The following is a 10,775-nucleotide window of genomic DNA, read 5'->3' as shown; positions in this document are numbered from 1 at the left end:
ATTACAGGCGTGAGCCACCGCCTAGCCTGCAAATGCAAATCTAACCAGGTCGTATGTAGGATAAAATTCTTTTTCCTGGCCCAAGCGTCTCTCCTCCGCTTCGGATAGAGAGATGGGAATGAGAGAGCCTTCTAATAATAGCAATTGCTAGTTACCAATGCCCTGGCTTACCGTGTTTTAGACTCTATGAGTTAAACATTAACTCCTTGAATCATTATAAGCTTCTTGTTAGGTGGGTATCAACCTCAATTTACAGATGAAGAAGCCAAGACTTGGGCTGCTTGCATTACATTAACCGAGGTTTACCCGCAGCGAGGCTGCCTCCAAAGCAGACCGACTTTGCAACCATCACCGTCCACCCCGCGAGCTGTGATAGGGCGAGAACTACAATTCCCGTGGGGCTGTGCGGGAGCATCGCGAGAGTTAGCTTAACTGTGGCGGCGGGAAGGCGGACCCTGCTGCTGGCTGGGCGGTTAGGAGGGCCCGGGGCCGAGACGATGGCTGACCACAACCCTGACGGCGACCCTACGCCGCGCACTCTGCTGCGACGCGTGCTGGATACAGCGGACCCGCGCACCCCGCGGCGACCCCGGAGTGCTCGGGCTGGGTATGTGAGGGGGCTCCCCGAGTACTTGAGCAACTAGAGGGACTGGGGAGTGGGGTCTGGGTGGGACCCAGGGCCGACTCTGTTCAAGAAGAAAACTAAGTCTCAGAGAGGAGCAGGGCCTGGGACTCTGAGAACTGGCTCTATTGCTCTAGCCGGGCCCGGGCCAGCGGTTTGTGCCCCTGCCCCCAGGGCTCCAGCAGCCAGGCCTCGGGACCACAGAGCCTGACTGATCCCAAGTCTTTGGGGGCTCGGCCACTGGAGATGGAGGATAGGCGCTCAGAATCTCACCTTCTACTCTATTCTCTAGGCTGCTTTCCTCAAACCAGCCAGGGTTTGCCTAAGCATTTGCCCTGAACTTTTTTTTTTTGCCCGAGGGTTCCCACTGTTCCTGCGCATCGTCTTACTGTCCCCAGCTTGGAAATGGGAAAGGAGCTAGAGGACAGCCTGGGTAGAAGTTGGGAGGCAGCAACTGGAAGATGCTTTGCTAAGGAGCAGGGAATTTGGCCTGACTTGGTGGGAGTGGCGGTGGGTGAGGGCTGTGGTGAGCTCATGGTGCATCGAATGCATACGTTGACATCTGCCAGACTGGGACAATGGAGTTCCTTTATAGGGAATGAGAAGCCATTCATTATAGGTTTTACACCCATGAGGTGGGAGCTGCGCCCTGGGAACACCCAGAGACTAAGGTGTCTGGGGTACCAGGTTCTTAAAAGATTTTAAAATACTTTAATATCCTTCATGGATTGTTACTTTCATGTCTGGGATGGATGCTCTTCCAATTGCTCCTCTTGTCTGTGTGGCTAACCCCTACTTACCCTTTGTGATTATGCTGAAGTCATCTCTGTGAAGCCTTTCCCAGCCCCTCCTGGTTGGTTCACTCATATGCCGTCTCTATTCCCATACCCCAGGGGTCTTCTTCATCCACACTGCTGACATAGGGCTGGGAACAGGGGCGATAGTAGGGGCAAGTGGTTTCTGGGTCCCTTGCCCTGAGGGAAAAAGCCTTCATACCAAGACCCAGATGAAGGCATGTCTCTATGTTCTCTATCCCTCCTCACTGTAATTCTCAGCTTTGCTGGTCTTTACGCAGAGCCCAGAGAGCCCTGCTTGAAACGGCTTCCTCCAGGAGGTTGAGTGGCCAAACAAAGACGATAGCCAAAGGGCGTTCCCGTGGAGCCAGGGTAAGTACCCCACCCACTGACCCCAAAGGGCCCTGGTTGCCTCGGGGAGGGGGGTTAAGGTCTAGCTCTGCTCTGGAGCCCACCTTGAGGAAATCTCAAGGCAAACGGACAGACTGGTTGCTTGGTGCTTTTGCCGATAGTCTATTGGCAGATCGGCCCATGTTCAGGCCAGGGGGCACTTGGAGGAACAGACACCTCGGACGCTGCTGAAGAACATCCTACTAACTGGTGAGTGAGTGCTGGCCTGCCGGTCAGAGTTAGGTACCAGTCCAACACCAGTTTTGTGGTATCTTTCATTCAGGGTGACCTGTTCTGTCAGCCCCACCCTCTCCCTGGTGTTTCTGCAGCCCCAGAGTCTTCCATCCTGATGCCCGAGTCGGTAGTGAAGCCAGTGCCAGCACCACAGGTGGTCCAACCCTCCAGAAGAGAGAGCAGTCGCGGCAGGTACACAGAACTCCACCCCCTTGGACTGTGCTATGGGCAGCTTAGTCAGGGAGTTTCTTGAGGGTTGCAAAAGCCAGAATTGGACTTCCTGGCCTGTCTGAGATAAGCTCCATTCTTATAGCCTGGAGCTGCAACTTCCTGAGCTCGAGCCCTCCACAACCCTGGCTCCAGGTCTGCTGGCCCCTGGAAGGAGGAAACAGAGGCTAAGACTGTCGATGTTTCAGCAGGGAGTGGACCAGGGGCTGCCTCTCTCCCAAGGTGAGGCCCTGGACACCACTTTTGCTACCCTCTCCCTCCTGTCCTCTGGAGAGGCTGAGGAGTCCTGAGAGAGGGCCCTCACAGGCCTGGATCACTTACCACGGTTTTCTTCTTTTACATTATCTTGCCGGTTGCTGACAGAGCCTCAAGGGAATGCTGATGCCTCTTCCCTCACCAGGTGCTATTCTGGGGGTGGGTGGAGGAGAGGCTTGGGGAGGGAGGTGCTGCCTGGGATGGAATCTGGCCACACTACTCCCTGCCAGTTTTAGCCTCACAGCATGTTGGCTCTGTTCTAAGAGATGAGAGCCCCAGGGCAGATGGAGGGATCTCTGGGCAAACTGGGTCTCAGGTACCTGACTCCTCTGTGCCTCCCTCCTCTCACCAGCTCCCTCAACCTGACCTTTGCCACACCTCTTCAGCCACAGTCAGTTCAGAGGCCTGGCTTGGCCCGCAGACCTCCCGCCCGCCGAGCTGTAGATGTGGGTGCCTTTTTGCGGGATCTGCGAGATACTTCCTTGGCTCCTCCAAGTAAGGTTGAGGTTTTCCCCTGCTGGCCTTTGGGGAAAGCTCTCCCTGCCATGACAGATAGGAGGTGATGCTGAGTCAGGGTTGCACCCCCTCTCGGTGGGGTCAAGGACAGCGAGCAACTCTGGTCAGTGGGTCTATAAGGAATTTCTGCTTTCTTTCCACAGGGGGCCCCTTACCTTGGTCCCTCGGTGTCTCCCAGGGCCCCATATCCTTAAACTATAGGGCTGGAGGTCGGAAAGGGGTGTGGTGTGGTGGCTGAAACTTTTTGAAAGGGGCCAGGTTTCAGGATCAGCTGGCCAATTCCAGCTGACTTGGGAGCCTGATTGCAGAAAACAGGTTCACCAGGGTAAGAAGAGAGTTTGGGAAGAAGGAGCAGAACAAGCAGCGAAGAGGTTTTTTAAGTGGGCAGCTGGTGGGTGGGCAGCTGTGGGGGCTTGGGACTGCCAGGCAGAGGAACAGGAAGGTAAGCAAGGAGGGCTGTAGGAGATAAAGCCTCACGTACTAGATCGTCTTCTTTCTCTGAAGGCCACTCAGGGCGAACTCATGCGGCCCACTGTCCAGGCTCTGGCAATGCTGAGTAGCAGCCAGTGGGCCTGGAATAAGCTGAGAGCCAGCTGGCCCCTGATCTCCATGTGACAGCCTCAAAACCTGTTACTACTCTGCCCACAGACATTGTGTTGGAGGACACCCAGCCCTTCTCTCAGCCCACAGTTGGCTCCCCCAACGTGTATCACTCCCTGCCCTGCACGCCTCACACTGGGGCTGAAGACGCTGAGCAGGCTGCAGGTCGCAGGACACAGAGCAGTGGGCCTGGGCTGCAGAACAATAGTGAGTGTGTGGCGCCGATGGCCTGGAGCCAAACTTAGCTTGGGTGAGAGTTGACAATGGTGGTTTTCCTTCTTCAAGCCCCTCTGTGCCCCTAGAGCCCCCTGGCTGTGGCTGCCTCCTTCATCTCAGAGCAGAGTCCATGTTGGGCCAGGAGACTTCAGATCCATGTCCTGGTGCTGCCTCTGGCTTTGTCTTTCCTCAGTGGGCAGGGCTGGGTCTGCTAGTCCATCTTTACCCTTCTCTGCGCTATGCAGCCTTGGCCTGCTGCATCTCCAGCCTGTATTCTCTTCACTTCACTCAGGCCCTGGGAAACCAGCCCAGTTTCCGGCAGGAGAGGCAGAGGAGGTCGATGCCTTTGCTCTGGGCTTCCTGAGCACCAGCAGTGGTGTCTCCCGAGAAGATGAAGTAGAGCCCTTACACAATGGAGTTGAAGAGGCAGAGAAAAAGATGGAAGAAGAAGGTGTGAGTGTGAGTGAAATGGAGGCAACAGGAGCACAAGGACCCAGCAGGGCAGAAGAGCCCGAGGGACACACACAGGTGACAGAAGCAGAGGGATCCCAGGGGACTGCTGAGGCCGAGGGGCCAGGAGCATCTTCAGGGGATGAGGATGCCTCTAGCAGGGCAGGTAAGAGGCCCAGTGCAGGGGGTGACTGGTGACAGCTGTGTTCAGGCCCCAGCACACAGAAAGGCCTTGCCTGGGTTGTGTTTCCGGGCACTGGTGGTGGTAGGGGTTCAGGGAGACTCTGAGCGGCACCCGCTTGGCTGGAGCTAGATGGGTTCCACCAGAAACAGGACAGAAATACTGTGGCTGTGCTGGCCTGGGTGAGATGGTCAGGCCTGGAATTCCTGTGACCCCATCCTTCTTCCTTTGTAGCAAGTCCAGAGTCGGCCTCCAGCACCCCTGAGTCTCTCCAGGCCAGGCGACATCATCAGTTTCCTGAGCCAGCCCCACCGCCTGGTGCTGCAGTGTAAGATCCCACAACCCCATTCCTCATGGGCCTCTTGGGAAGGGAGCATTGGGTACGCTGTGTACATAGGGTCCTCCCCCTTCCTACGGGTATGCAGATGATTACCTAGCAGGGCAGCCGGAGCTGGGCTGGGGAGAGCTCACCAAGAGCACCCCTGCCTCCAGAGCTTAGAGGAGCCTGGGTGAGGGGAAAGGGGAAAGTATGTGGTCGGTTTGTAGTCAGAAAAGTCTTCCTGGAGGACGATTAGCAGAATCGGGAAAGGCAGCAGTAGAGTAAGGGAAGAGACTGTCCATTCTAAGGCCTGGGGTCATGGACCCAAGCAGGTATCAATACAGATAAGCCTGAACTAGGATGTCAAGTTGACTGTGGAGGAACAGAGCCCCAGGGAAAGACTGGCCTCTTTGTGGCCCCCTGACCCAGCTGCCCCTCAGCAGGTGGTCAGGGCTGCTGGTCCTGGCTGGCCAAGGGCCACATGGTCCCCAGCCTCAGCAGGAGCCAGCAAGACTTGCCCTTGAATAAGGGCCTCCTGAGGCAAGTTCAGCTCCCTCTGTCCACTGTTGCCCTCAGCTTATCTTCAGAGCCTGCAGAGCCTCTGTTGGTCAGGCGTCCCCCTAGGCCCCGGACCACCGGCCCCAGGCCCCGGCAAGATCCCCACAAGGCTGGACTGAGCCACTATGTGAAACTCTTTAGCTTCTTTGCCAAGATGCCCATGGAGAGGAAGGCTCTTGAGATGGTGGAGAAGTGGTGAGTCCTGGGCACGTGGGGTAGGGAGAGGAACCCCTTAGGTCATGATCAGACTGTTCAGCCTGCTCTATCCCCACCTTCTTGGCAGCCTAGATAAATATTTCCAGCATCTTTGTGATGACCTGGAGGTATTTGCTGCTCATGCTGGCCGCAAGACTGTGAAGCCAGAGGACCTGGAGCTGCTGATGCGGCGGTGAGAGGGCGGAAGGTGTGGGGGTGCTGGCTGGGGGAGCTCTGGCGCTGATTCTGCCTGTCCTTTCTCTTCCTCCACTGCAGGCAGGGCCTGGTCACTGACCAAGTCTCACTGCACGTGCTAGTGGAGCGGCACCTGCCCCTAGAGTACCGGCAGCTGCTCATCCCCTGTGCGTACAGTGGCAACTCTGTCTTCCCTGCCCAGTAGTGGCCAGGCCTCGACACTTTCCCTGTCCCCACCTGGGGCCTCTTGCCCCCACATATTTCTCCAGGTCTCCTCCCCACCCCCCCAGCATCAATAAAGTGTCATAAACAGAATATTCTGCATTTTGGTGCATGTCCTGGGGCCAGCCAGGCAAGGACTGATTCCCCCCCACAACTCCCCAGCACAGTCTGGAGAATGGCATGGGTTTAGACAAACGCTTTTATACTAAAAGCTAGGGGTTAGCAGGACGAGCACGCAGGCTGCACACAGGCTCCTAGTTTGCAGGCTCTGGCTCTCGAGGTCCCGCACGCCTGATGTCAATCACCTGAAGCCGCTCCAGGGCAGTCTGGAGGATTTCCACCACGCCTTCTTCCTTCTCGTCACTGTCCTCTGGCAGTTCCGACTCAGGGAGCTGGAAGGCCTGGCTCATGTAGGTGTTCACAGTCTGCTTGTCCAGGCTGGGGTCGATGGTCATCAGGGCCCTTCGCAGCTTGGGCAGAGTCACCTCCTCATGGCTGCCCCACAGGAAAAGAGAGTGACAGGCCCTGACCCCTCCTCTCCATACCCCAGACTCCCAGGTGCCCTCCTCTGTGCTGAGCTTGAGCAGTGCATGGTGCATGGTAAACAGGGAGACCCAGGGGCTTCAGGGGCCCAGCCTGTGGTACTTGCCTATGGATCAGGGTCACTCACAGTTCTATGCCCAGCTCCTGCTTTAGCTGCAGTAAGTACTCATCCTTCTCATCCATGTATTGTTCCCAGAGCTTTTGCACAAAGGGCTCACTCTGGCCCTCCTCATCCTGGGATGGGCCACAAGTCAAGGGGAGGGCATATTGGCCTGGGTCCAACCAAGGCTGGGGCAGGGGCCAGGCCAGTTCCCGGACCCACATACCCACCTCCATAAACAGTGAGCGGTAGTTGAGCAAGTCTGCATTGCTGCTGCTGGGATGCCAGCCCCCTGCCTCCATCAGCTCCTGGATTTGCTCTTCTGTCTTGAGAGGGAAGGTACTCTTGAGGACAGTGCTGTAGGGGAGACATGAGGGCCAACAGGGACCTGCTGAGGCCTGCTTGTGCCTCTCCGTAGTGCTCAAAAGGGAGTGAGTTCCAAGGCTGTGGCCCTTCCCACCAGGTGCCCCTTTTCCCTGCAGATGCAGGAACAGTTGGGTAGGAGTTGGGGGTGGCCTGGACCAGCCTCTCACTTGAACTGCTCCATGGTTAGTAGCCCCTCGTTCTGACTGTCAGCATTTGTCATCTCCTTCAGCAGCTGGGCTACTGTCTCCTTCTGGGTGACATACACATTCTCACTCCGCTATAAGGAGAGAAGCATTATTCACTTGCTCTTCCTGGGAGTGGTGGGGGCAAAGCTGGTCTATGCTAGGGACAAAGACCCCTCTCAGTCTCCCCAAGGGGAATAGGCCCCAGCTCACCTTTCCCATCAAGACTGCATAGAACTGACTCATAAGCTCGTTGGAGTGGAAGATCTTGATATTTTCAAAAATAGTGTAAGCCCAGGCCATGGCATCACTGGGTCCAAAGCGACGCTCCAGGAAATTGAAGAAGAAGTCTGGGAATGTCTCTTTCTGCGGGATTGAGGAAATGCTCGGTCAGCCTGCCTTACGGTTGGTTGGCCCTCATCCCTGGCACCTCTGGACCTCCAGAGGACCCTGGATATGAAGACCACGCTGGACCAGAGTGGCTGGTGAGATCTGACCTGCTCCTCAGCAAGACGTTCCTTCCAGGCATCCTTGAGGAGGTCGACCACATCCTTCTTGCTTGGCTTCTTGTTCTCCACGAGGCCATCAAACCGAAGAAAAGCAGGGATGGCTTCCCCATAACCCTAGGAGGGAGGATATCAGCTCATCTCTGGACCCATCTGTGGCCCCACCCTCAAGCAGGGAAGAGCCCCAGTTGGTTCCCCGAAAGCTCATCTGAGCAGCAGGGCATGGCTGTTCTGACTCTGGCCCAAGCCCCACTCCTGGGGCCTCCCCTACCAGACCAGGGAAGAATTCTTTCTCCCGCAGCAGCCCTGAGCCAATCTCTTCCAGGAGCACGTCCACCAGCTGGTCGCTGTTCTTGCCCTCAGCCAGCATCTGCCAGCGCTCTGGGCCCCCAGCCACCACATCTGCATGTGGGGAGAGGGAGCTGGAGTCTGGGCCCACATGTAAGCAGGACCTGGGGCCCCGCTGGCTGCCCTCACCTTCGCATTTGGTCCAGTCAGGCCTTGGCGTGGAAGTGCGCTGGATCTCCTGCAGCTCAGAGAAGAACTGGTCCCGCTCCTTCAGCGTGCTCATGTGCAGCTGCATCAGGATCTCATGCTCCTTGCGAACCTCCTCGTAGCTGGCTCTCAGGGTGTCCAGCTGTGGGCAAGGACATTGGCCCTGGCCCCCCACCTGTGAGACCCCGTCCTACCCTCCTGGCCCTGCCTGCCTGCCTCAGCACCTGCTCCTGAAGATCCTTGTTGGTCTTCTCCTGCATTTCAAAGTCCCTCCTAGGGACTACATCTCCAAAGTTGGCCTTCATGGTGTTGAGTTCCATCTGCGTGCGGGTCAGGTCTTGCCGGGTCATCTTAAGAGCCAGGGTTAACTTCACAGGGTCCTCCCCCCAGATGCCTGCCAGGGGAGGGGGCCCACCAGCCCGTGTCACCCTGGCTTTCTCGGGTTGCCCGAAGCCCTCTGCCCTTCCCGTTTGGGGTTCCCTGGGTCTTGCCCACAGTGCTACCAGCCTAGGGTTTCAGGCTGAAGTCTAGAAGCCCAAGAAACTGAGTAACAGGCCTGTCCAGCCCACCAGGAGCCTAAGCTGCCTCAGCTACCAACTGTGTTCCTACAATTCTCAGTTCAACTCAGAAGATACACAGCCCTGGGAGAGGCAGGGACATCTCCCCCCTGAATGGTTATGGAATGAGCAGGTCTTAGGAATGTTGAATGAATGGGGCTTAGGAGTGAGACCAGACTCCTCCAGCATCTCAGAGAAGAGAGAAACCCGATTCAGGCTTACCTGGGGACTGGGCTAATGACATGTCCTCCCGCTGGTACCGCAGCTCGTTCAGGTCTGCGATGAGTATCTTACGGGCGTCTCGCTCACTGAGGTAGTGCAGGTACTCCTCAGCCAAGTTCTTCCTCAGTTTGGCCACCTGTGGAGAAGGTGGCTGTGTGGTCAGGGGCTGCCCTTGAACCCCTGTATGCAGTCGGTCACCCCAGGGAGTGGGCTGGGTGCTGGGTGGCCCCATTAGGGCCTGCGAACAGGAAAGGTGAAAGAAGGAGGAGATTGGCCATTTCTAAGAATTCGGCAAGGTACCACTGCTTCCCCCTTTGGGGAAAGTGCTGAGCCTAGCAGCAGGGCAGAGGGTGGAGTTAGCAAGGCTCTGGGGGTAAGGTGGTGGCTCAGTGTGTCACTCCTTGTAGAAAGGCAGAGCGGGGTAGGGGGTCACCCTTGTAGTGGGACTGGCAGGAATTCGGGGTCATCACACCACTTCCATTCACCTCGCTCTGCAGTGAAATCTTCTCCTCATTCTTTTTGTCAATGAGTTTTAGTAAATTCATCTTCTCTTTCTTGAGCAGGGAGATTTCATGTTTCTCCTCAGCTCTCATGGCCAGGATCCTCTCATTGCAGTCCTCATTCACAGTGACAAGCTTGGCCTTCAGGGGCTCCAGAGCCCGGATCTTCTCCCTTTGGTGGGCTAAGCAGAGACAGGTGGGAGAGCTGCTTTGGGGCCATGGACAGAAGACACAGACCCTAAGGTCATGGGTGAGTGGCTATGTCACTTGCAAACCCCAAGAGTGTCTGCATGCCTTGTTCAAAGCCATGGTCCCTGTTTCAGGCCTTCCTGCACTTGATTTTAAACCAAGGGCAGAGTTCAGATGAAGACCGGGGTGTCTCCCGTGTCCTTTCCCCTACAGCCTTAAGTCCTGCAGCTGCACCATGCCCGGTACCTCCTGAGCCTGGCAGGGGAGCCTGCTGACTCCCAGAGGTGCTCACTCTCTCCTGGGGTTCACTCTGTTTTCAACAGGGACTGCTCCACTGTGCTTCTCAATGACAGGGGTGGTCAGGTGCTCTGGGGTGCCCTATAACGGAACAGTCTGTGCAGAATGGCTGAGGGGCTTTGGTGACCTCAAGGCCCAGTTGGGTAGCTGCCCCAGCCCTGCTGTGGAGCGCCAGAAGGTCGAATAGGATCTTCTCCACCCCTTCCAGGCTGGGACAAGGAGGAGAGCTGCATTTCTGCATTCTTTTTTTTTTTTTTTTTTTTTGCGATGGAGTCTTGTTCTTTTGCCCAGGCTAGAGTGCAGTGGTGTGATCTCAACTCACTGCAACCTCCACCTCCTAAGTTCAAGCAATTCTCCTGCCTCAGTCTCCCAAGTAGCTGAGATTATAGGTGTGTGCCACCATGCACAGCTAATTTTTTTGTGTTTTTAGTAGAGACGGGGTTTCACTATATTCGCCAGGCTGGTCTCAAACTCCTGACCTCAAGTGATCCACCACCTTGGCCTCCCAAAGTGCTGGGATTACAGGTGCGAGCTACTGTGCCTGGCAGGAGGTGCATTCTTACCCAGCATCCCCTCATATGCATTCTTGATGGAGGATAGTAATGGCTTGTACGTTTTGAAGTCCTCTATGAAGAACTCAAAGATCTCTCTGTAAGGCTGGCAAGAAAAGGGAACCCATCATCTCCTGGCCCACAGCTGCCACCCTTAGTGGGGAACTATTTTTCTTTTTCTTTTTTCCTGAAATGGTGTCTTGCTCTGTCACCCAGGCTGGAGTGCAGTGGTGCGATCTTGGCTCACTGCAACCTCCGCCTCCCAGGTTCAAGTGATTCTCCTGCCTCAGCC

The 10,775-nt window shown here is 56.2% G+C and overlaps 2 protein-coding genes across 6 annotated transcripts in view; one reads left to right on the top strand and one right to left on the bottom strand.

The window, feature by feature from the left end:
• The window catches only part of CENPT (centromere protein T), a 27,119-nt gene extending 21,051 nt beyond the window's left edge, over nt 1-6,068 (top strand). Inside the window, exons 3-15 of the mRNA XM_011996716.1 lie at nt 257-607; nt 1,698-1,788; nt 1,929-2,016; nt 2,136-2,232; nt 2,354-2,490; nt 2,632-2,668; nt 2,876-3,018; nt 3,688-3,846; nt 4,148-4,471; nt 4,721-4,814; nt 5,382-5,558; nt 5,647-5,751; nt 5,835-6,068. Of these exons, the coding sequence (XP_011852106.1) occupies nt 498-607; nt 1,698-1,788; nt 1,929-2,016; nt 2,136-2,232; nt 2,354-2,490; nt 2,632-2,668; nt 2,876-3,018; nt 3,688-3,846; nt 4,148-4,471; nt 4,721-4,814; nt 5,382-5,558; nt 5,647-5,751; nt 5,835-5,958 (1,686 nt within the window). The 5' untranslated portion in view covers nt 257-497 and the 3' untranslated portion in view covers nt 5,959-6,068. The remainder of the gene's footprint in view (nt 1-256; nt 608-1,697; nt 1,789-1,928; nt 2,017-2,135; nt 2,233-2,353; nt 2,491-2,631; nt 2,669-2,875; nt 3,019-3,687; nt 3,847-4,147; nt 4,472-4,720; nt 4,815-5,381; nt 5,559-5,646; nt 5,752-5,834) is intronic.
• An 88-nt stretch (nt 6,069-6,156) lies between these two features.
• TSNAXIP1 (translin-associated factor X interacting protein 1) overlaps nt 6,157-10,775 on the bottom strand; it is a 25,565-nt gene continuing 20,946 nt past the window's right edge. For 2 of the 5 annotated variants that reach the window (XM_011996719.1, XM_011996717.1), the window contains exons 5-16: nt 10,496-10,589; nt 9,432-9,628; nt 8,947-9,082; nt 8,392-8,561; nt 8,150-8,309; nt 7,944-8,074; nt 7,664-7,789; nt 7,380-7,532; nt 7,152-7,261; nt 6,849-6,975; nt 6,646-6,752; nt 6,157-6,470 (exon numbers count right to left, since the gene is read on the bottom strand). In XM_011996719.1, the coding sequence (XP_011852109.1) occupies nt 6,230-6,470; nt 6,646-6,752; nt 6,849-6,975; nt 7,152-7,261; nt 7,380-7,532; nt 7,664-7,789; nt 7,944-8,074; nt 8,150-8,309; nt 8,392-8,561; nt 8,947-9,082; nt 9,432-9,628; nt 10,496-10,502 (1,665 nt within the window). In that variant the 5' untranslated portion in view covers nt 10,503-10,589 and the 3' untranslated portion in view covers nt 6,157-6,229. Of the gene's footprint in view, nt 6,471-6,645; nt 6,753-6,848; nt 6,976-7,151; nt 7,262-7,379; nt 7,533-7,663; nt 7,790-7,943; nt 8,075-8,149; nt 8,562-8,946; nt 9,083-9,431; nt 9,629-10,495; nt 10,590-10,775 lie in introns of all 5 variants that reach the window. The other 3 variants (XM_011996718.1, XM_011996720.1, XM_011996721.1) reach the window with 3 other exon arrangements.

The sequence above is a fragment of the Mandrillus leucophaeus genome, unplaced genomic scaffold, assembly GCF_000951045.1.
Source record: "Mandrillus leucophaeus isolate KB7577 unplaced genomic scaffold, Mleu.le_1.0 Scaffold522, whole genome shotgun sequence".
Lineage (NCBI taxonomy): Eukaryota > Metazoa > Chordata > Mammalia > Primates > Cercopithecidae > Mandrillus > Mandrillus leucophaeus.
This window is presented reverse-complemented; position numbering and strand designations above follow the sequence as displayed.